Below are 24,623 nucleotides of genomic sequence, written 5' to 3'. Positions count from 1 at the left end.
TTTGTTCCTTCCTTCCCTTCTAGGTGCTTCAACTTTTTGGTCAGGCAGTGTAAGTTGTCTGAGGATAATAAAACTGTAGCAGAGTGCAAATTGAAGTATGTAATGTAAAACATGGAAGATCATCAAAACTGTGGAATAAACTAATTTTCCTAGTATTAAAAGCAAAAACATTTATTTCACAGTTACATGCTTTCCATGCAAATTTTTCATTTATTCTCAGTAATTAGCATTTTAATTCATACCTAAAACACCAATAGCAACTGTGGGTAGTCTTAAATATGAATAAACTGCATGTAATGTTTTAAATTGAGAGTGATTCATGATCACAGTATGATGATAACACATTCTGTGTCAAGTGTGTTTGTCTAATTATTTTGTGGCAAGCAGATGGGATGTAGGAGTTTGGAATTCCAGAGAAGGAATATTTAACAAGGGGAGCACAAGTAGTTTAAAGATGGTTCTGGTTGGCTGACGTGGTTTTAGAAGACTAGACTTATGAGAATTATTGTCTGTTGGAACCTGATTGGTTGGAAATGTTTGTGAAAAGAAATTATGTAAGTGCAAAAATGGTGACTTAAGTAGTCAGAACACAAGTGTGATAAGTGCGCAAAGGTTTGAACCCATGGGACAAGCAGTTCACTTCCCCCAAAATCTGACTAGTTTTCACATAATGAATTCACACTTTCCATTTACTATGGGAATGGATCTCCCATGTTGATTCCCATGTAAAACTAATATGCCACCCACATTGCTAACCAGACACGTAAGAGCATTTCCTTTGTCACACAGTATCAATCAGTGCAGGACAAACCAAACAAAATACTCCAAAAGGGTTTCAGACATCTCTTGCCATCCCTGAAATGATAATATCCTCCAAAATCATCCTCCTCACTCTTACCACATCAGCACTCCATTATCCACATTATCTAACTAGTCTCCCTGCATGTTCCTGTGCAACATGTGCTCTCAATCCACAGGTGTAACTCTGTGAAAGATGTAGATGCAGTCCAATCTCTGTATTCAGCCACCATTTTCAACTGCAATCCTGTCAGTGCCATTTCTTACATAACATTAGAGAAAGGGCTAGCTATTAGCACTATCTCACATCAACCTAGATAAGTCTACAGGGTCCAAAAGTGTATATGGTCAAGAACAAACCACCTTTGCATCCCAACACTTACACTTCACAAGTAAAGATTCTGTCCTGCAGAAACTGCTCTGATAGCACAAGGTGTTTGTGAAATGCAGATGATAACTTAATTCTCTATTATAAAGATACAACAAGGAAAGAAGTTTTTCTTCTCCACTTAAGTGATTTGTGCATTGCAATTGTTATAGATGAGAGGTGTCACAAATGCACTTTGGATTGAAAATCACAATTTACATAATATTCAATAAATAAACAAAAAAGTAATTAAACCCTTCATTATTGATGGTGAAGCTGCTCTGAAGATAATACTAAAATGGTCCGATATTACTGGTACATTTCTCATGACGGCCTTATTTTAACATTAACTACCACCACCACCACCACCACCACCACCACCACTCGGTGCTCGATGGCTTGGTTATCAGCACCCTTGCTGAGTATGAATGGGTGTATTTTATGTAGCGAAAAAATTCATTATGTAGTCACAAAATTTAAAACAAGTGCCATAGTCATTCAACCACTGCTTAAAGTAAAAAGCAAATCTCTAGCCAAGCCATTTAATGCTCTCATATCAGCATACAAACAACATATACATAAAATATGGCACATTGTTACAGTAACGCCACACGTTTCACTTTTGACGCAGGAGGAAATTGTGGTCAAAGTGCCAGGCTCTTTATAGATCCAGTAAAAATGGTCTCATTTTGTTGAGTGAGTAGTACGTCACAGTCAGTAAGTTGTTTTAAGTGTCTGAATTTTATTTCCACTCATTTCAAGTCACACTCTTCCCCACGTACCCATGATTGTCCTTCTCACTAGTGACTTAACTGATGTCACTGAATTCTTATCACAAACTTGTTTGACTGTATCCGTCATCTCGTTACCCCAAAATCTGACCTGTCCTGTTCGGTACAGAAAACAGGGTAGCCAAAATTTTCTGTAGAAAATTTTCTGCTAGATATATTCTCTCGATGCCTTGCATAGCACTTTGTGAGTTGGAACAGTTAAGGAAAATCTTCATATGCATACATCTCATTTGCATAAGAGCCATCCAGATTGCATACAACCATGCATCCTAGACACTGAAGTCTGTTGGCAAGTGAATGCTTGGGATGCTGCCTGGAAAAACTAATGAAAAGTCACCTAAGTACCTTGCTTGGGACCATCTGCATAAACCACTGAATCATTACAGTGATTGTTTAAAATACAAAAGAATGTTTGCTGACAAAATATGCCATACCAATATCCCCCCCCCCCCCCCCTGAAAGTAATTTAAAGTTCTTCCTGGGTATGTCTATCATCCAAGAGCTGAATGCTCCACTGCTCTAGGAGAACCTTGATGTCCTATACTGTTGTCTACTAAAAGCTGTTTTGCCTGGACTCATAATGGCTTTGTGGCTCACATATGGTCAGCAACAGTCATTCTGTTGGAATGTTTGTATGTTGGAGATTTTTGGCTGACTTAGCTTTGAAGGCATGTTGCACAGTCAGGACCCCTGTCAGATAGAAATGGTGGCTCACTAACTTTGACGCAGAGGCGAGGGATAGGCATTGTTCTTTTAGCTCCTTTTGTCGGTCTGATACCTGCAGAACACATAGTTGTTTACACAGCTGTCCCAACATGCTATACAAAACAGTCCATGGTCCTGAGGCAGGGATGAGAGTAGCACAACCTTTATCAGTGACCCATCTGATTGACTCGCATATTATAGGAGCTGGTGTGGAATGATTAATGGTTTTACAAAACTCTTGCCTTGACACTTTTCTGCTTGCTTTAATTATTCACCATACTTGTGCTTTCATAACTTTGAAGACTAAATGGTTCTCTCCTGTTATTCTCACTCTGAACATTCACTGTGCCACCCATTTGTCCCTAACTGCACTACGGCATTTTCCATTCCACCATTGCCTCTTAAGCAATCCTCACAAGGGACATGTTTCTCATCATGAAGCATGCCAGATGTCGTGTCTGTCATGGTTGCTGCATGCTCTGAAGCAACATGCAACATCTCACAAAATATGTTCCGCATCATGATTTGTCTCATCATTTGGGAAGTGTCAAGACTGGAAATGGAAAGATTTGGAACTTGCATGGGTGCTGACGACCACAATGTTCAGTGCCCCACAAACCAACATTGTCATCATCATGATTTGTGACTACAGCACTCTCCAGTAGCTATTCCCAGCTGCATCTGGCACGTAAATCTAACAGATTCTCTACAAAAATATATGCGCATAAAATAGCTGCATTAACTCTGTTAGCAACTGTGAAAGAATAGTGAAGAAAATTGCAAAGAAGATTCTGGACTCATTGATAGCTTGAACAATGAACAGTTGATAGAGGAACACTATATAATGCTGTACAACGATCTGAGATACATACTAGCAGAAGTAATTGTCAACTCAATTAAATCTCCATCCTATTTTCAGTTTTAAACCGAATATAGTTAGTCTCATTTCTATTGTCAGATTGCACATATATAATATCCATATTCTCGATGTTATATTGACTATCATGACATTGAAGTAACATACTTCATCGCACAGATTTCAAGATTGGGATTAGTTTTGTTGTGTCTAGACAAGACAGCCTAGTCACAATGAAAGGAATCCGAAAGGCACGCGCTAAGTTACAGCAGGATGGCGTAAGGTCTGCAACAGGATACGTAATGAATGCTATAAAGAAAAGTACGTAGCTTCTGGAATACTTAACTTTAATCCATCCTTTTGGTACATCCGGAGATTGTGGCGATACAAGTGAGACTCTTTAGATACATGCAATGTTACTAATGGCGCCTTGCTAGGTCGTAGCCATTGACTTAGCTGAAGGCTATTCTAACTATCTGCTCGGCAAAGGAGCGAGGCTTCGTCAGTGTAGTCGCTAGCTACGTCGTCCGTACAACTGGGGCGAGTGCTAGTCCGTATCTCAAGACCTGCTTTGTGGTGGCGCTCGGTCTGCGATCACACAGTGGCGACACGCGGGTCCGACATGTACTAATGGACCGCGGCCGATTTAAAACTACCACCTAGCAAGTGTGGTGTCTGGCGGTGACACCACAAGTTTCATAATTTCATTCGAAAGGAAGAGGAGAAATTTTCGATTTGCTCACCATCAATGGCAAAGATATCTACTGGCAAAACACTAACACGAGACAGTTCATAAAACCAAGAGATAGGTATATACACTGATCAGTGACAAAATTATGACCACCGACCTACTATCGATTTAAACCCATCCAGGCGATAGCAGCACCAACTGGCAAGGTATGACTGCTAGTCAGACACATGCACAGTGCATGTAGTATCAGTGAGTGGGCTGTCCATGTGTAGAATGGAGAAGGCGGGTGATTCATCTGAGCTTGACCAAGGGCAGGTTATGATGATGCAGAGGCTTGACACGAGCATTTCGAAGAATCCGTGACTCCTCAGGTGTTCAAGGAGTACTGTGGAGAAACAAAGCTGAAACCACGTCCAGACATCATGCGGTTGGAGGCCACGCCTTTTTATAAATGTCGCCTGTCATAGGCTGGGCAGATTGATAAAACAGGACAGGCGCTGAACTACGCCAGAACTAACATCAGACTTTCATGCTCGGCAAATTACAAGTTTGTTTGTACACACAGTGCACAAAACACTCATAATAACAGGCTTTGCAACCGATGACCTGTGCATGTGCCAATGTTAATATCATGACACTGGCAACTATGACTGAAATGGGCACATGACCACCCCCACCCAAACCCCCACCCCCACCCCCTTCGCCCAGCACTGGATGTTGGCACAGTGACAGAGCACTGCATTATCTGATGAATCCCGATACCTTCTTCATCATGCCGATGGGAGGACACAAATCCATCACTTTCAAGAGAACAGCTCCTTGACACCTGTACTGTGGCACAGAGACAAGCTGGTGGCGGCACCGTTATGCTCTGGGGTACATTCAAGTGGGCATCAGTGGGTCCAATGGAGCTTGTGCAAGGCACCATGATGGACAAAGAATATCATACATTGGTTTCAGACCACATACACCCCTTCATGACAATCATGGTTCCTGACAGCAGTGGCATTTTTCAAGAAGATAATGCGCCATTTCACAAGGCCAGGAGTGTGATGGAGTGGCTTGGGGAACACAGTGGTGAGTTCAAATTGATGTGCTAGCCACCAATTCATCAGACCTGAACCCTATTGAATACATCGGGGATGTGATTGACATGGCGTCCTTGGAATTTACAGAAATGAGGTGACCTGTGTGTGCAGATGTAGTCGAACTTACCGGCTATTAGGTACGTGGTCATAATGTTCTGGCTGATCAGTGTGTATTTCAAACAGTTTCATAACAGCTAAAACTTTCAGTGTGTAACTTGTGTTAAGTTTCTGACACAGACTGTCAGTCATGTTAAGATTACTATGCACTGGGGAAACATTCTAGTCGATGGCCTATGAAGCAAGAATTGCAGCTAATACATTGATTCTAATAAATAACTTTGACTGTTGCCAATAACCTTTCTATTACATTTATAAGAAAGCCCCTCAACCTTTTAGGGGAGGGGGATTTGGAAGGAGCTGGACACAAACGTGCTACCTTTCACACTCATGGTACTGTAACCTTCGCTACAGCTTCGATATGGCCACCGCTCCTCAATGTGGTATATACTGTGTAAAGGCTGTGTCTAAAAATTCCATTATGTTTTACTAAACTATGATAATTGTAGCAAAACCATGCACTTTTGATAGATCATCATTGTGCTGTAGCAATGAAACAGTACACTTTCATTGCACACAAATTATAACATTAAATGCATCAAATACAGGAAGCCTTTAACTACTGATATGAAGTATCCTGTCTTTCATTGTAACAAATCGTACCTAAAATGACACGTTTTTGAGAGTTCACAATTTGCTGATGCTTTGAAGCAGCTTATATTCAACCACATACTCAATACTAAAAAAACATAAAATACGGAGTTTAAATTCAGAAAATTCAGTGACTCCTACATTCTGCTTGTGATGCGAAAATGATGATGCCTCTCATTGGCTGTGTTTCTCTTCATGGGACAAAATTGTGAAATGCCAGATTCTTCATTTCACACTTCGCAGTGTTGTGGAACATGGAATACCACACTGTGACATCACCATCTCCTCATCCACATACATTTTCACATACCGTGAGAGGACAGCTTTAGGGTGTTCTGAGGTATTTCATGTGGATGTCTCAGCAATATGGTGAATCATGCATTCAATATAATCCCACAATTTCCAGATGCTAATGATCTTTATCAATGTGTTCCATTCTTACTAATTAATTATACAGAATCCAGTCTGCCTTGCTGAGCATCAATTTTGGTGGCTTCTTTTGTGTTCTCTTCTATTCAGAATGTGTGTCCAGGTAGGGAAGTGGTAGCTTGAGTGTGTATTGATATCCACTTGCCACACTACAATATCTGTAATGCAGGGAACAGAAGAAAAATTCAATTACAAAGAACAAATCTACGGCAGAGCTAAATTGTGTCGCTCTCTTCAGAAGACAGATATCTTCTGACACAATCGGGCTCTCAGTAATTCTATCCCGGGGCAGGTGTTGTTGGAACCCCAAAACACATTACGTGCATTAAAATGACACACAAGTAGGAATGATTTACGGAGTTGCCCAATGAGATCTACGATAGAATCTTTATCAAGTGAGTCTTATGGTGGCAAGTACTCTGGGCAGACATTAATTTTCAGTGACAGATGGATGACAACAGCTACTTAAAGCAAGCTGGTTGAGAGTGGAACAGGTGAACTGTGAATGTATCAATAATAAATAATGCTACCCTAATCTTAGCTCTGTTGCCACTGATGTCATCTTCCCTTTGAAGAGAGAAGTTTTTAACACAAGGACATCAATCATTTTCAGTTGTCTTTCCTGCAGAGTGGCTTTTTCTGTGCTAGGAATTTGAGCCCCTCCATATGTTTTTTGAACCCATTCACATTTCACTGTATTACAAGAACCATCTTTCAGTAAGAGTTTTCTTTTCCCCTTTCCCTCTGCCGTGATGATGAACAGGAAGTGTTAGAAGAAAGGGTAGTAGTGTGTTTTAGTTCATCCACGGTAACATCATGTCCACAACATTGACTTCAGCAATTGAAAGTAGCACTGCTCAGTTATCCGATGGTACTGATTTCTGCAGCTGATATAATAAAAGGTTTGGTGAATGCTAGACGTTATATAACTTTAAAGACTTTCTCGGCTCACCATTTGGAATTCTGATGATCTTCAGTTTCTGCTTTTTGCTTTTCTCAGCATTAATGCACATCAGTCCTTGTTTCATATGGGATGATCACCTCAAGAGCTGACACACATTATAGATGTACAGGGTTAATTTGCCTTAAGTGCCTTTGGAACCATCTATGGCATATGAGCCCACTGTTACAACCAAGAGTTGTATATCCAAACTTTTGGTGTTTAAAGGATCTCACAGGGTTTGGCATACATGTTCTAACTTCGGGGCAGATAAACCAAGCTTTGATATCCTCTGGTAATACAGGGGAGTTAAATGTCAAAACATATGCTTTATTTTTTTCTAATAACCCAATAATCTCTCTTAACAATTTTCTTCGTGGCTTAGAAGCCAACGTTTCACCACTCCTCCTTTCATTCAATAGCCATTATACCTAGACAGATGACTACCCGCATGCTGAAATTAAGGATACTATGCGTTTCTGTTACAACAGGGTATTCATCAATTTTTTTTTTCAAACTTAAAAGCTTTGAAATTTGCAGTGTAGCTGTTTCGAAGTTGTCTGACTCCTTTCAAAGATGGGCTATTGCTTCTAAAGTTTTACATGTGTAGAAACGGTGAATGTTTTTGAAATATCTCTCCCCTCTCTTTACTAATATAAATGAATTTTGGCAATTTTATGCCCTGTTACTTTCTTTACCATCATTCTTATGGTGTTTTCCTCAAGAGATCTGTCCATTTGAGCTGTTTTTTATTAGTTGAGTGTTAGCACTCCTTTCTACCAGAAGGCCAAAGTTGAGCTGTAAAAATTGTTCCGACCCCACAGTTTGCTATGAACATAAAAAATCCACCCAGGCAGAGAACTGCTGGCCTGAATAAGCCTCACACAATAACAGTGCTTGCAATTGATCCAGAGGCTGCCAGTCAAGGTTCTTAGCATTCTCGTGACTCTCATATTTTCCATATGAATACTCATACAAATGAAAGCACAGGTATGAAGTTAATCGAATGCTCCAATCTTATGGAAATTACTCTCCTGGTAGTATTGTATAAAGTTATTTATTACATAATTCTTCCGGTTTTCCCAGCAATACTCTGAATAATTGGGTCTTCTGCCTGTTATTCGCATCATTCTCACGATATTTTGACGGTCAACTCAATGTCTTCTTCAGGCACTCCCTGAGATCGGTGCTCAGGTGGATCAGGTCCAGTATTTAGGCCGGGATGGTGCTTTGCACTCCATTTTTAATCAACGCCTCATCGAGCACTCTGTCTGCAGTCCACGCCGCCTCCAGCGCTCCATCTACGGGCCATGCACACCTGCAGTGGCTCTCATTCCTCTCTCATGCCACAGATGCTTCGACCGCTGTACGCATCCAGCTTGGCCATCCTCTGGTGTGGTGCCCATCGTCTCATACTCTGTTTCACACCCGCACAGTAGCGAAAATTTAGAAAGCTTGACTGTTTTACAAGAACTAGATGCAGTGAATTAGCAGCTTGGGTTTTCGTATAGTGATAATAATAAATAATCGACTAATTTCAGGAACACAACTTACTACGTGTGAAACTTTCCTTCTGTATTTCCACACTAGCTGATCTTCGGGATGGCGAAGGACGCACATCTTCAGCACCTGTGGATTTGTAACAAAATTTTAAAAGGCAAAACTGTTCAATTTAGTTTATATAAATTAAAAAAAAAACACACAAATATATTTAAGCAGTAAATACAAAATACTACAACAAACAGGGCAGATAAAGAATAAATACTGAAGAAGAAACCAACAATAAAGAGAATATAGGACAAGTAGGTTAGACATTGGCAAGAGCAGTGAGGGAGAGGGGTGGACAACCAACAAAGTTTGAGGGAGGGCATGTGTGGAGGTGGCCAGAGGTGTGGGAGAGGAGGCGGAGGACTAGTGATGGGAACAAACAATTAAAAACAATTGACTCAGATGGTCATAGCTTTACATATCTGTAGGATTATTATTCGTTCATTCTTTTGGAGTGAAACCAGACTGTAGAATCAATCTGACACATTCAGTACTAATCTGTAACATTCAATTGTTTTGACCCTGTTAAGTCATTATTGTTTACTGCATTCTGTTATCACCAGTTGTCACTCTTATTGCAATTCTGATACCTGCTTTCTATTGACTGCCAGTAAGTAGTTTTTAGTTTAGTTCTTCATCCATGTCTATGAATAGGTGCTTTCTTAATAGTGATCTTTATGTCGTGACCACAATGCCTAAATGCTCAGTGGTGTGGGAATGAAAGAAATCATATGACTAAATAAAAAGTGATCCTCAAGATAAATTCAATATCATATAAAATATTGAAAGGATGTTTCACACTATGAAACAACATTAATTAAATAAAGTTAAGAAAATTAATGAATGAAGACAAATATTTCTTGCCAAACAAAATACTTCTGAAAAGTGACAGTACCTACATAAAAAGCAAGTGATTAAGTCACCTAAAAATTAAAAATAATTTATCTTATATGCTTTCCGTTCACGTCACCTCAGCATTGAACAAAATCGAATTAATGGTCATTTGTGCACACCAGCGAAAAGAGGGAGACAGAGCTTCAATAAATTTAATTAAAAAAGTAACTGTTTATTCATAATGTAGCACCACTAACTCTTCATTTATAATTTAGCACCAGTTATTAAACTTTTGAAACAAACAAAAAATTCACATTTATGAGAAATTTGTATTTCAGTAAATAAATACGTACAATTTTGAAAATACTGCATTTTAGAAATATACTTTTTATTCACCTCTCCTTGAAATAAAATACATTTTTGCCTGAAAAAGTTGGCAACCCGAGTCATGGTTCATGTACAAGTGAAAAATATGAAAAGTATGCAAACAAATGAAATTTCTAGTACCACACCCTCAAAAACATATTTTTTTACTACAGATATGTAGATGATGTCATCATTTTAACCAAAGGCACAGAAAATGATATCAATGAGTTAACCAATTATTAAACAGCTTCCATGAAAATGTAAAGTTCATAGTTGAGCACCAAGTAGGTGACACCATAAACTTTCTAGACTTGACCATTAGAATAATGGATAATACAACAACTTGAAATTTATCAAAAACCTATCATGACACAGACTACCATTCATAAAACCTCTCTCGTCACCCCACAGCCCACAAAATAGTAGCATTCCACTACATGGTCAATGGAGCAGTCGAACTGCCACTCTCTGAAGTTAATTACAAACAAGAAATGGAAATAATACAACAAACAGCCACTGCAAATAGCTATAATAGTCCAACAATTAAAGCACAAAATGCAAACACAAAGAAAGATCTTCCATACAATCCCATTTCTGGGTAGTATTTCACATCAGATTTGTAATGTCTTCAAATCAAAAGTCCTAAATGTATCTTTCACTACTGACAGCAAGACTGGCCAGTGAGTAACCACAACAACAACACAAAGAAACCCACTACACAATACAAGTGTATACAAAATTGAATGTTTGGACTGCAACTGTTTCATTCATAAGCATTCAAACCTACAATTACCATAAATTGGTTATTTACATGTTTCTATGATATTTTCTAAATGAACAATGGAACAGCCTGACTTGCAAAATCTAACAGACCCATCATACCAACAGTTTGTATCACCTGTCAGTACACAGATATGTATATATTATTTTAAACCATAATCAATGTATTGGTTGGTAGAAACTTCCTCGCAGATTAAAACTGTGTGCTGCACCGAAACTCGAACTCGGGACCTGTCCCTTTCGCAGGCAAGTGCTCTACCATCTGAGCTACCCAAGCACGACTCACAACCTGTCCTCACAGCTTCAATTCTGCCAGTACCTCATCTCCTACCTTCCAAACTTCACAGAAGCTCTTCTGTGAACCTTGCGGAACTAGCACTCCTGGAAGAAAGGATACTCACATCAGCACACACTCCACTGCAGAGCGAAAATCTCATTCTGAAAACGTCCCCCAGGCTGTGGCTAAGCCATGTCTCTGCAATATCCTTTCTTCCAGGCATGCTAGTTCTGCAAGGTTTGCAGAAGAGCTTCTGCGAAGTTTGGAATGTAGGAGACGAGGTACTGACAGAATTTAAGCTGCGAGGACGGATCGCGAGTCATGCTTGGGTAGCTCATATGGTAGAGCACTTGCCCGTGAAAGGCAAGTTCGAGTCTCGGTCCGGCACACAGTTTTAATCTTCCAGGTAGTTTCATATCAGTGCACACTCCTCTGCAGAGTGAAAATCTCATACTGGTTGGTTGGTTGATTTGGAGAGGGGACCAAAAAGTGAGGTTATCGGTCCCATTGGATTAGGAAAGAATGGGGAAGGAAGTCGACAGTGGCCTTTTAAAAGAACCTTCTCAGCATTTACCAGAAGCTATTTAGGAAAATCACAGAAAACATAAATAACGATAGCCAGACGTGGGGCTTGAACCATCATCCTCCCAGATGCAATTCCATTGTGCTAACCACTGCGCCACGTCGCTCGGTAACCGATGTAGTACTTCAACTTTTACTCAGCTATAATATGTAACAGATTTAATCTTAACAACCCACTGCTTTGGCATACAAAAGTCTTTGCTTTCCTTCTGTCACTCCTTTCATCCTCTCTCTTCTCTGAATCCCCCCCCCACACACACACACACAATGTAACATAGTAATTAAAGTAAACTGTTATTTATGTACAATTTTGCCACTGTTTGCAACGTAATCATTACACATATTGTTTTCAGCATGTCACCTGATTATATAAATGTGTACAAAGTACTATGCTATAAAAACCTGACACAAAAGAATGTGTTTCCCTCTGGAGATATTTACACCAACACATCTATTCATCTACACAACCAAAGATTTCTACAATGCTTTAAGACTTGCTCTGAAATAGTCTTTTGTTTTGTTATAACAGGTGCATTAAAACAGCACTGGTAATATTTTTTTTAATTTTAGGGTTGTATTAGTCAGATGTTTCGTTGCTGTTTTGGTAAACATGTCTGAAATGTAGCCATAGCCATACTAGATGTCTAGTACGTCATTAGTTGTCAAAAAGGTTACATATGTGGGGTTGCGAGTATCAATTATTGATTTGTTTTAAAACTGTATTCGAGAATTTTGCTATAAAAAATGGGAAAAATGTAAAAAAAAATTAGAAATGTTGAATATTGCTGTTGGTGGGTCTGCTATAGTAAAACAAGGGTTTACAAGTGGTGTAAGCATTTCCAAGATGGCCATGAAGACACTGATGACACTGAAAACGACAAGTGTTTTGGACACCCCCACACAACAGCAACAACCAATGCAAATGTGGCAAAAGTGAAAGAAATGAGTATGAATGAGCGCAGAATAACAATCGGAGAAGTTGCTGATGATGGTGTATTAACTGGCTCAATTGGCTCATGCCATGAAGTCTTTTCAGATGATGTGGGTATGAAATGTGTAATAGCAAAATTACTGCCAAATGCAACTGTTTATTAATGTTCACTTCATTTCATTGCTTGTTCGTGAATTTTTGGCCAGAAACAACACTGTAATGATGAAGCAGTCTTCACATTTGAAAGATATGGCCCCAACATAATTTTTTTCTGTTTCCAGAAAGTAAAGACAATCTTAAAGGGCAGTCATTTTACAAGCATAGATGGGATAAAAACCACATTGCTGAAACAGCTAAGTAGTATCCCAAGGATCGAACTGCAGAAGTGTTTCAGGGATTGGAGAAGCACTGGCATACGTGTGTAATATCTGATTCGGACTACTCTGAAGGAGGCTACATTAATACAGACAAATAAAACAACTTACTTCCAAAAAATGAAAATTCCCAATACTTTTTGAACACACCTCATACATTCTTTGCACATATTTCTTTCTAGACATCATCTCTGTTCACCCAGTAGTCACAAACTGAGATAGTTTATATGTGACGTATCATGATAGAGAAAGGAGTCTGTGACCACTGGAGGTATTCTACTTTAGTTATTTTACTTTCACATTTACATTTATGTTCAATCTTTAGTCACAGATCTCCACAGAGCCATGCTCTGAAATAATGTTTTGTTTTTATCTACTAGACGATAACATAGACACACCATGACTCCAAAGTAATAAAACAACACATAAAAGGCTGGCAGAAAAAAATATGGTGAATATATTTCTTTTTAGCAGCCACAGTTGACACTACAACCATTTTATGTAATTTCTCTGCAAGTCTGATCCACTGAGATAGACAGCATCAAGTTGGAAAATGTTCTGACTCGTCAGTCAGCGCCCAGAGAAGCTACAATGAGGTTGTGTTTACTGTGTCTGTTGCACATTATGGATTTCAAACAATGTGTGAACATTAAGTTATGTTTCAATTTTCAAGAAAGTGTCAAAGAAACACATGAATTGTTGAAAGTATTGTATGGCAATAATGCTGTAACTCTGAAGACAGTTCGCCAGTGATATGACCTATTTAAATACACAAATGAGTCGGTATTAGATGAGCAACATTGAGGACATCCATCAACCTCAAAAACAGAAGAAAATGTGTAAGAAGTGGCAAAAATTGTTCGTTCAAACAGGCTAATAACTATTCCAGAGCTTACCAAAAAACTTAGCATCTTGTACAGGTCCATGCAAAGCATTTTAACTGATAATTCGCAAATGTGAAGAGTAAGTGTAAAATTTGTTTCCAGACTTTTGAGTGATGAATAGAAGAAAAATCGTGTGTCAGTCTGCACACAGTTTGAAGGATCGTCTTCATTCAGATCCAGGCTTCATGTCCACAATTGTAACCATAGAGAAAACTTAGGTATATGGGTATGACCCAGAGACAAAAATGGAAAGTTCTGAATCAAAAAGCAATGAATCTCCTTGTTCTAAAAAAGCACACTTGCCAAAAATCGAATACCAAAGTCATTCTCTCTCTCTCTCTCTCTCTCTCTCTCTATCTGTCTGTCTATCTATCTATCTCTATCTCTCTCTTTTTAATGAGAGCACAGTCCGATCAGAGTTTGTTTGACCAGACGGTTGTACTGTAACTACAGAGGGGGACTGTCTACTGGTGCTGCCCTGTTCTCTCTCTCTCTCTCTCTCTCTCTCTCTCTCTCTCTCTCTCTCTCTCTCTCTCTCTCTCTCTCTTCACCCAATTTTTTTAACAAATGTAATCTAACATAAATGGCTTTCCAAGCATATGTTATGTTATCTGTATTCTATACAGTGTCTGTAAGGATTATATTTTTATCTCCATTTAATTTAAAGCCATAGTGCTTCTCAGTACTTCTGATGAGTGAATTCACATTTGACTTTTACAATACGTTAATTAACAAAACAGATGCATCCAATGCCCTTTCTCTTTCTTTCCTTTTGGAACGTGATTGTGAATATTACTTTTCACAATTCTGTTTTTAACAATAATAATTGAGACAAGAGACCTACCGAACACCTTAATGTGTAATCACATTTGATACTTCTTATTTTGTATATGGAGAGAGTAAGTTCTTGTGTTTTTAATTCATAAATGCTTTGTAATGTTTCATTTTACGACTACACCTGTTTAATGTTCTATTAGTATGTCAGTCCATACTTGGCTGAAGCACCGCCTCACGACAACCTCTCAATAGTCACCTGTCACAGAGCTCGGTTTGACACTTACCATTATGTTTGACGAGATACACACTGTCCATCTTTGTTTGCTTTGGTATATCTCCAGATTTTGGAAGTTTCTGATAACCAGCTTGAACATCAGCTTATTTAAAGTGCTCCTTGTGTATCCTTTATTTTTTTCTGATCTGAAGTATGTTGAAAGGGGTCATACTAAGATTAATTAATATGCGATCTAGACAACACTGGTTGTGAATGTCATGAATGATCACTGACCTCTCCAATAATTTTTATCTAATCTAGTGATAAGCAGGAGCAGCCTATATATATGAGGGTTGAATGAAAAGTAATGCATCCACCTTCATTAATTGGGTTTGGATGGGAATAGTTTAATAAATCAATCGCAGAAATAATCCTTAGACTGTGAACTTTAATTATCAATATTCACTTTTCCACATAATCACCAGCCAGTTGGATACATTTCTGCCCACGATGGAAAAGTTTTCTGAAGTCGTCACAAACGAAGTCGACACTTTGTTTCTGCAACTACAGTCTCACAGTTCTCTCAACGTCTTCATCAGAAACATAATGGTGTCCCCACAGATTGTCTTTCATTATCGGGAACAGATGGAAGTCAGATGGCACTAAATCTGGACTGTATGGAAGATGCCGTACGGTGGTGAGATTCACTCTCTGAAGTTCTCCTGTGGTGGTGCGCGAAGTGTGTGGTTTGGCATTATCATGCTGCAGAAAAATATTTCCCTTTTCCTTTCGGACCCTTGTTAGCCATTGTTTCAGAGTTCACAGCATTGTGATGTAATGATCTGAATTTATTGTTGTTCCACAATCAAGGAAATCAACAGGGATAACACCATCTGCGTCCCAGAACACTGTGGTCACGATTTTTTCAGCTGAGGGCTGTGTCTTGAATTTCTTTTTCTGGGGCAAGTCTTTGTGTCGATATTCCATAGACTGACGTTTTGTCTCGTGTCACAATTGAATGGAGAAAGACATCACCTTCATTCTCATAACATGAGAGGAGTTCCTGGGAAATTTCAAGTCTGTGCACTTTCATTTCAGTAGTCAGCATCTGGGGTACCAATCGTACACGAATCTTCCGATAGCCAAGCAAAGCAATAATGTGACCACACATTCTTGTGAAATGCCAATTGCGCTTGCAATTTCTCTCTGAGTGATACAACGATCATCCTAAATCAATCCGTCAAGATTTTGCTTGTGAAACTCGGTGGCTGCTGTCACAGGATGTCCAACTCTTTATTTGTCATGCAGGTCACATGTTCCCACCTCAGCATCTTTAAAGTTACTCGCCCGAAGACGTACACTACTCACATCAATAGAATCATTATAAACTGCTTTCATCTTCTGATGAATCTCGTTTGGGGTGACACCTTCTGCTGTCAAGAATTCAATGACTGCACGTTGTTTAAATCGCACTGACCGACAGTTTGCGCAGGGGTCTATACTTTACACTGTAACAACACAACCATTCAATGCTAAGGCTTCCCGCCAACTGGAGTTGTAGAGAAGAGGTTACAGAACATACCAATGCTGCCAACTGTTGGAGAGTTATGAAGGTGGAGGCATTACTTTTCAGTCAACTCTCGTAGTTTATTCTATAATTTATGTATCACAAATTGAACACAAATTAGAAAGTTCTTTAAAACAGTACAAAATCATTATGAAACTAATTTTGATTATTATCAATTAAGCAAAGCTGTTCTAGTGATACCAAATGAGTAATTTTTAATAACATTTCGTGTTAAGAGAATATCGTGATTTCCATTGAATGCTCATTCTTAAGATATGAGCTGGGACTATACATACATTACAAAAGATTATTTTACATGTCAAAACCAATGCATTTCTTGCTTTAGGTTTAAAAACACATTGTGTCTTTAAACACTGCAAAATTAAAGGTCAACAACTAATTTCAAGAACACAACTTACCACCTTTCATATCTTCAGTCCGTGCTGTAACACTAACTGATGCCCTAGATGGTGGTTGGCGGACATCTCCAGTATCTGTGGATATGTAACAAAATTTTAAACACTGCAAATGTTGAACTCTTTCTAAACAAATAAACATAACAGAGAGATCTACTTTAAAAAAATATATATCAAATGCAAAACAAGGGTGAAAGCATAAACAGTGACATGAAGGAAAATGAAAATGAAATAGGTTAGTTAGCAGAGGACATGCTGAGCAATCTCGTTGTGTGGTGAAATGAGTACAAAAAGAAAGGTAGAATGCATATTAGGACAAAGGGACAGGAGGGACGAAAGGAGAAGAGATGAGGAAGAAAACAGGAAGGGCGAAGGGGCAGGCAAGAAGATGAAGACAATCATAACATTTTACTGGTAAAGATTCTATTTATAAATTCACCATGCTCATTTCAGAATGACATGCAATTGCTATAAAGATTATATGTGCGGAGTGCTTTCCCCCATACATATGTAGTATTTCAGTATCATAATTTCCACAGACACATAATTAAAAAATAGCTAGTACCAATTTCATGAGTTGTTCCAAAAACAACGAAGGATTTCGCCTGAGATGAAAGTTATTTTATTTTATGTCGCTTGACTAATGCGATCTTAATAATGAAATTTCAGAAATTCTGAACAGGTTTAATAACACTAGATGCAATGCGCTAGCACATTGTCTACTTGCATAATAATCACAGTTCACCAAATTATTTCAAGTGTACAACTTACTGTGTATCATAGCTTCAGTCTCTCTCGTCACACTAACTGATCTTGTAAAAGGAGACGCGCGGATGTCTACAGAACCTACAAATTTGTAAAAAAATTAGTAAAGCAATAGACACATTCACTTCACAGAAACTGAATAAGAAACCAAGAGTACAAGGAAAATAAATACGAACACACTTGAGAAGTACGAAATAATAGTGGACCAGAAGCGAGCAAAAGAAGCCCAGAGAGAAGGATAAGAGGGTGAAACATGTTTCAGCCAAAAGGGAGATGGGAGAATGTGGGAGTGGGAGGATATGCCTGAAGAGTGGGAGGAGATAGAACAGAATTGGCAAGTACAGGGAAAAGTGCAGAATGAAAGGGGATATGAAGAGTGAGGAAAAATGGAGTAGGTAGAGAGACCTGATCTGTGGATCCTGAGAAAAAGAAGAGTGTGAGAGAGGGGTGGGCTGGGAGAGTGGTGGCATGGGCAGGGCAGAGTGGGAGAGTGGTGGCATGGGCAGGGCAGTGTGGGAGGGTGGGGCAAGAGTTGGCCCAGGCTGGTTCTTGGGGCAGGGCAGGGCTACAGGTAAAATGACAGGACAGCATGAAGGGAAGTGTGGGTGGGAGGCCAAGTGGTGGCAGGAAAGGTTATTGGGGCCAAATGAGGCAAGGGTGGGAAGGGAAACTGGGGCACGAGAGGCATGGGTGGAATGTGAAAGTGGGGGCAGGGACCAATTGTAAGGTCAGGGCGAGGCATAGAGGGTGGCCTGGTTAATTAGGTGCAGGGAGATTGAGCTGGGATATTGGGGGCAGGGCAGGGTGGGATGGCGAGGTTGTAAGGGGACAGCAGGGCAACGCAGGCCGACAACGGCACCGCAGGGTGGCGTGGGTCATGGACAGGATGACTGGTCGGCGTGGGCCACAGATGGGATGGCTGGGCGAGTGAGGCAGGCACTGTACAGGACTGCTGGGCGGTGTGGGCCGGGGACAGAAAGACTGGGCCATGGATGGGAAGGACATGTGGGGTAGGTTAGGGACAGCTAGGTAGTATGGGGTGGTATGGAGGAAGTTAGGTGTTAAGCATGTGGGGTGGGATGGGGAAGGTGTGTGCTGTGTGGAGAGTTCTAGGTGGGTATGGTGTAGGGTGCTTTGGGAAATTGGGGTTGGGGGCAGGGTGAGCAATGAGCATCCATGTTGCCTGTTAGCACTGATAAGTGCAGATCATCAAATAATTTCAGCTATACAACTTACCGCCTGTCACAAATTCAGGCTCTCTCTTCACAGTAACTGTTCTTTTAAATGGAGAGGAGCGGGTATGTGGAACTCCTGTGGATTTGGAACAAAATTGTAAATGAAATATACAGATACACTTAATGGTAGAAACTTATCAAGAAACCAACAGTACGAAGGTAAGTACATACACATACGAAAATAAATTAAAATCGCTCAAAAGAGGAAAGGCCACTGGACCTGATGGGATACCAGTTGATTTTACACAGAGTACACGAAGGAATTTGCCCCCCTTCTTGCAGCGGTGTACCGCAGGTCTCTAGAAGAGCATAGAATTCCAAAAGATTGAAAAAGGGCACAGGTCATCCCCGTTTTCAAGAAGGGACGTCGAACAGATGTGCAGAACTATAGACCTATATCTCTAACGTCGATCAGTTGTAGAATTTTGGAATATGTATTATGTTCGAATATAATGACTTTTCTAGAGACTAGAAATCTACTCTGCAAGAATCAGCATTGGTTTCAAAAAAGATGATCGTGTGAAACCCAGCTCGTGCTATTCATCCACGAGACCCAGAGGGCCATAGACACGGGTTCCCAAGTACATGTCGTGTTTCTTGACTTAGGCAAGGCATTTGATACAGTTCCCCACAGTTGTTTAATGAACAAAGTAAGAGCATATGGACTATCAGACCAATTGTGTGATTGGACTGAAGAGTTCCTAGATAACATAACGCAGCATGTCATTCTCAATGGAGAGAAGTCTTCCGAAGTAAGAGTGATTTCAGGAGGGCCGTAGGGGATTGTCATAGGACCATTGCTATTCACAATATATATAAATGACCTTGTGGATAACATCAGAAGTTCTCTGAGGCTATTTTCGGGTGATGCTTTAGTATATCAAGAGGTTGTAACAATGGAAAATTGTTCTGAAATGCAGGAGGATCTGCAACAAATTGACGCATGGTGCAGGGAAAGGCAATTGAATCTCAATGTAGACAAGTGTAATGTGCTGCGAATACATAGAAAGAAAGATCCTTTATCATTTAGCTACAATATAGCAGGTCAGCAACTGGGAACAGTTAATTCCATAAATTATCTGGGAGTAGGCATTAGGAGTGATTTAAAATGGAATGACAATATAAAATTAATCGTTGGTAAAGCAGATGCCAGACTGAGATTCATTGAAAGAATCCTAAGGAAATGCAGTCCGAAAACAAAGGAAGTAGGTTACAGTACACTTGTTTGCCCACTGCTTGAATACTGCTCACATGTGTGGGATCCGTACAAGATAGGGTTGATAGAAGAGAGAGAGAACATCCAATGGAGAGCAGTGCACTTCGTTACAGGATCATTTAGTAATCACAAAAGTGTTACGGAGATGACAGATGAACTCCAGTGGAAGACTCTGCAAGAGAGATGCTCGGGCTTTGGTACGGGCTTTTGTTGAAGTTTCGAGAACATACCTTCACCGAGGAGTCAAGCAGTATATTGCTCCCACCTATGTATATCTCGCGAAGAGACCATGAGGATAAAATCAGAGAGATTAGAGCCCACACAGAGGCATACCAACAATCTTTCTTTCCATGAACAATACGAGACTGGAATAGAAGGGAGAACCGATAGAGGTACTCAAGGTACCCTCCGCCACACACAGTCAGGTGGCTTGCACAGTATTGATGTAGATGTAAGTAATAGTGGGCCAGAAGTGAGATGGAAAAAGAGGCCTGGACTGTAGGACAAGAGGGTGAAATGTATTCTGGCTAAGAGGGCAGGAACAAAACGAGTGTGAGTATACATTCCTGGAAAGTGAGAGAGTGAATGAATCAAAGGAGAGAGTTGTAGGGGACCAAACAGCAAAATCATCAGACCCTTGGTGAAGAGAGAATTCATCTATAGTTAGTGATGTCAACTAGAATTTAGATTGAGTTATGAAAGTATGTAGGATTGATAATATTGAGGCTTTGAAAGCAATATTGGTGTGAAAGCTGAGAAATAATTTTAGGAGAAGTAAAAATACATAGGTCTGGCTGATACACTGATCAAGCAGATGAGAAACAGAAACAGAAAATATGGTGCAAGATAAAGAAGCAGCTAAATGCATTTAAAATCAATTAAAACTGGGTTAAAGAGGTATGACCAAGGCAGCTGGTAAAGGAGGTAGTGTCACAGGTCCTCCAAATCCAGCACAGGAGCAGATGTGCTACAACCCCAGACACATCAGCTTCACCCTGAAGGTAGTTTAAAATGTTATATCTGAGAATAAAAACCACTTTCAAGAAGAAACTTGAGAACAAGTTCAATTGCCTGCTAGCCACCCACCAATATTAGAAGCAAACAACCCAAAAGACCATGCCTAGCATAGAGCTCCAGAGGAAAGGGGCATTCCACCACGATGTGTGCTACTGTCTGTAAGACTCCGCAACCAGAACATGAGGATGGTTTGGTAACATAAAATAAAACTCTGGGTTAAACTAATATAACCAATGCAGAGACGACATAAAACAGAGTGCCTAGGTGGTGTGGGCCAGGTGTCAGTGGGGTGGGATGGAAAAAGTTTGGAGTGCGGCGTATGGGGTGGGGTGGGATGGGGAAAGCAAGGTGTGTGGTGAGTGGGGAGTGGGGAGATCTAGGTGGTGCAGGGTACTTTGGGGAATTGGGATTGTGGGCAAGGTGAGCAATGAGCTTGCACCTTGTCTGCTACCAGTGATAACTGCAGATCATCAAACAATTTCAGCTATACAACTTACCATCTGTTCTTTTAAATGGAGAGGAGCGGATATCTGCAACTCCTGTGGATTGGGAACAAAATTAGAAAGTAAATAAACATACACTTAATGGTAGAAACTAAACAAGAAACCAAATATACAAGGTAAGTACATACACACATAGAAATAAATTAATTACCAGTGGGTATGAAGTGAGCTGGAAAAAGAGGCCTGGACTGGAAGACAAGAGGGTGAAATACAGTCTGGCTAAGAGGGAGAGGAAATTTCAAATTCTTCTCACACTGCTAAAGCTGGCTTCTGTGCACATCAATGTTCTTCTCATCGGCTGACAGAGAGTGTGTTGAGGAACTATTTTTGCTTATATTTGGTTTGTGCGTGATTGTCAGTGCCCGTACAAATCCCCTATCTTTTCACTGTCCAGTCTCGCCACTTTCCCAAATGATAATGCAATGATGAGGACAACACAAACACCCAATCCCTGGGCAGAGAAAATCCACGACCCAGCTGGGAATCAAACTCGAGACCCCTTGATCCAGAGGCAGCACCACTAGCCACTACACCACAAGCTACCCGGCCACTGACCTCCATCCATGCGAATGGGTACAGGTTGTCTGAACTCTTATGGGAATCATCACCTTAGTTGGCGTGTGTAATGAGTAGATGGGCAAATATCTATTAGGAACATTACACATGTCAACTGTGGACAGTTGGGAATGTGGGTCTCATTGGAAGCGTGCAAGGGATAAGTCACTGCAGTCACGCTATTCTCCTCAGTTGCTCAGATGGATAGAGCATCTGCCAAGTAAGCAGGAGATCCCGGATTCCAGTCCCAGTCAGGGCGCACATTTTCAGCTGTCCCCATTGAGGTATATCAGCATCATCTTTCGGCAGCTGAGGGGTTTCAATTAATTATCATTTATTCTAGAGAAGCTGCACAGTCATCAATGGTATCTGTTCTTTTGAGAACAGTTACTATCTCCATATATAATTGTAACATGAATTTGGAAAGTGGATTTTGCTCCTCTATAAGTGTTTCCACATTAACATGTTGCTGCTAACTGGGAGACGTTCACATCTGCTGTGTGTGCAAAACTGTTGTTGAGTCCATGAGCTATAGTTGCTGGTCTAATATCTTGTTCAGTCAGGGGTATTTGTAGAGTTTAGTGTCATGGAATCGAGGCAAGACTTGTACTGGCTTCGTTACAAGAGGAATGTGATATCCCTGCAAGCAGTCAAGTGACATCCGAGTGAAGCTGGCAAATCATTGAGAGGACATTATTAGTAAGTCTTCTGTGTTTTAGTATTTAAAGTTTTCGTTCACCACCTTGTGAGAGGTTGGCTGAGTTAACTTTGTCTCATGGTCAAGCTGTCTTGTTTGTAGTGGTCGATGACGTGAACTGTGCCAGAATAGAATCAGTGTGAACTTTTTGAGTTGCACTGCAAACATTAATTTTTTTGCTGCTCGTCCTTGTATTCCTTGAATGGCCTATAATGAACGTACTTTTGCCATACCTAGTTTAAGTTCTCTTGATTGATTTCAACCGCATTTGCTCCATTGTTTCATTGTAAATGACTGAGGAGAGCTTTCATTTGGGGCTTTTAGTTGGATTTCGTGCACATATTGCTCCCTCTATACTCGACTGTAACTGCGGGTGGTGCAATGCAGTTTTAGTCTCATTGTTGTGTTCTCTGGTAATGCATGATCACTGTGTACACCACATTGCCTAGTGTGTGTGTCTCTTAATCTATGATTATTAAAATAAGAGATAAATTAGACTTGCTTCCCTGCTCGTGGGTAAGCTACCACCATGTGCCAGAACCACCTTGGGTTATTTGGGCTAGTTAGTGCCTGCCTTGTGATAAAGGGCTAACCCCCAACAAGAATTAAGATCTAAAACTATGGTTAGAGCTGATAGCATGAAAAGGTTAGCACTTGTTCAGTATAAGTCGTAAGATCTCATAGGGGCTAATTCCTTCATTTAACCCCTTAAATGTTGTGGACGAGTTGATGTGTCATGCTCCACTCTACTCCACGTGTTTACATGTCGTGTTATGCCAACCTCTCACCGCTGCATACATCTTACTTCCACATTTCAACATAAATGCCTCTTGGTATGATATTATTTGTGAAAAACCTCATTTCGATATCTTGAACCATTTATGAAATGTGATGATTGTTGTGACCACACTATTCGCAATGTGCAGCGACAGAAGTGGGTACATGTGCACGTCTGTCCGTTGGATATAAAAATCAGTAACTCATGAATGAAAGGAGATATCATTCTGATCTCAACTTTAAGTAAAGTTTCAATATCTTACGAGGGTGGTTTGAAAGGTTCTCGAAATCACCACAACAGGTCAGCACTAACGCGAGTTGTTCACGTGATATTCATTAGACTGTTGTGTGTCAACACGTGCCATGACAGTGCTCTTGCAAGAGAGCTTTGGCAGTGACGTGACTCTGTTGTCGTTCCCGCGTAGTGATTTGCAAAGATTGAAAAACTCGAGATTTGAGCAGTGATTAAGTACTTCGTAAAGAAAGATATGAAAGCAAAGGACATTCATGCCAATTCCCAGAACACACTGGGAGACTCTGCTCCTTCATATTCAACTGTTGCCACATGGACAAATGAATTTAAATTTGGTCGGGAGAGCTTAGATGATGATCCACGCAGTTGGCGGCCAAGATGTGTCACTACTCCATAAATCATTGCAAATGTGCACAAAATTGTCATGGAGGATGGCCGATTGAAAGCGCGTGAAATTGCTCACACTTGCCAGATGTCATCTGAAACGGTATCTGCCCTGGTAGCTGAATGGTTGGCGTGACGGAATGCCGTGCAAGGGGGCCTGGGTTCGATTCCCAGTTGGGTCGGAGATTTTCTCCGCTCAGGGACTCGATGTTGTGTTATCATCCTCAAGTTCTATCCCCATCGATGCGCAAGTCACCAAAGTGGCATCAACTAAAAAGACTTGCACCAGGCGACCGGT

At 40.3% G+C, this 24,623-nt stretch overlaps 1 protein-coding gene across 3 annotated transcripts in view; it reads right to left on the bottom strand.

Annotated features, from left to right (window-relative positions):
• The window catches only part of LOC126471137 (delta(14)-sterol reductase LBR-like), an 887,948-nt gene that overhangs the window by 652,415 nt on the left and 210,910 nt on the right, over positions 1-24,623 (bottom strand). For all 3 annotated transcript variants that reach the window (XM_050099227.1, XM_050099228.1, XM_050099230.1), the window contains exons 9-12: positions 21,654-21,695; positions 17,695-17,769; positions 16,927-17,001; positions 8,928-9,002 (exon numbers count right to left, since the gene is read on the bottom strand). In XM_050099227.1, the coding sequence (XP_049955184.1) occupies positions 8,928-9,002; positions 16,927-17,001; positions 17,695-17,769; positions 21,654-21,695 (267 nt within the window). The remainder of the gene's footprint in view (positions 1-8,927; positions 9,003-16,926; positions 17,002-17,694; positions 17,770-21,653; positions 21,696-24,623) is intronic.

The sequence above is a fragment of the Schistocerca serialis genome, chromosome 3, assembly GCF_023864345.2.
Source record: "Schistocerca serialis cubense isolate TAMUIC-IGC-003099 chromosome 3, iqSchSeri2.2, whole genome shotgun sequence".
Classification (NCBI taxonomy): Eukaryota; Metazoa; Arthropoda; class Insecta; order Orthoptera; family Acrididae; genus Schistocerca; species Schistocerca serialis.
The sequence above is the reverse complement of the archived record's forward strand: the minus strand, read 5'-3'. Positions and strand labels throughout refer to the sequence as shown.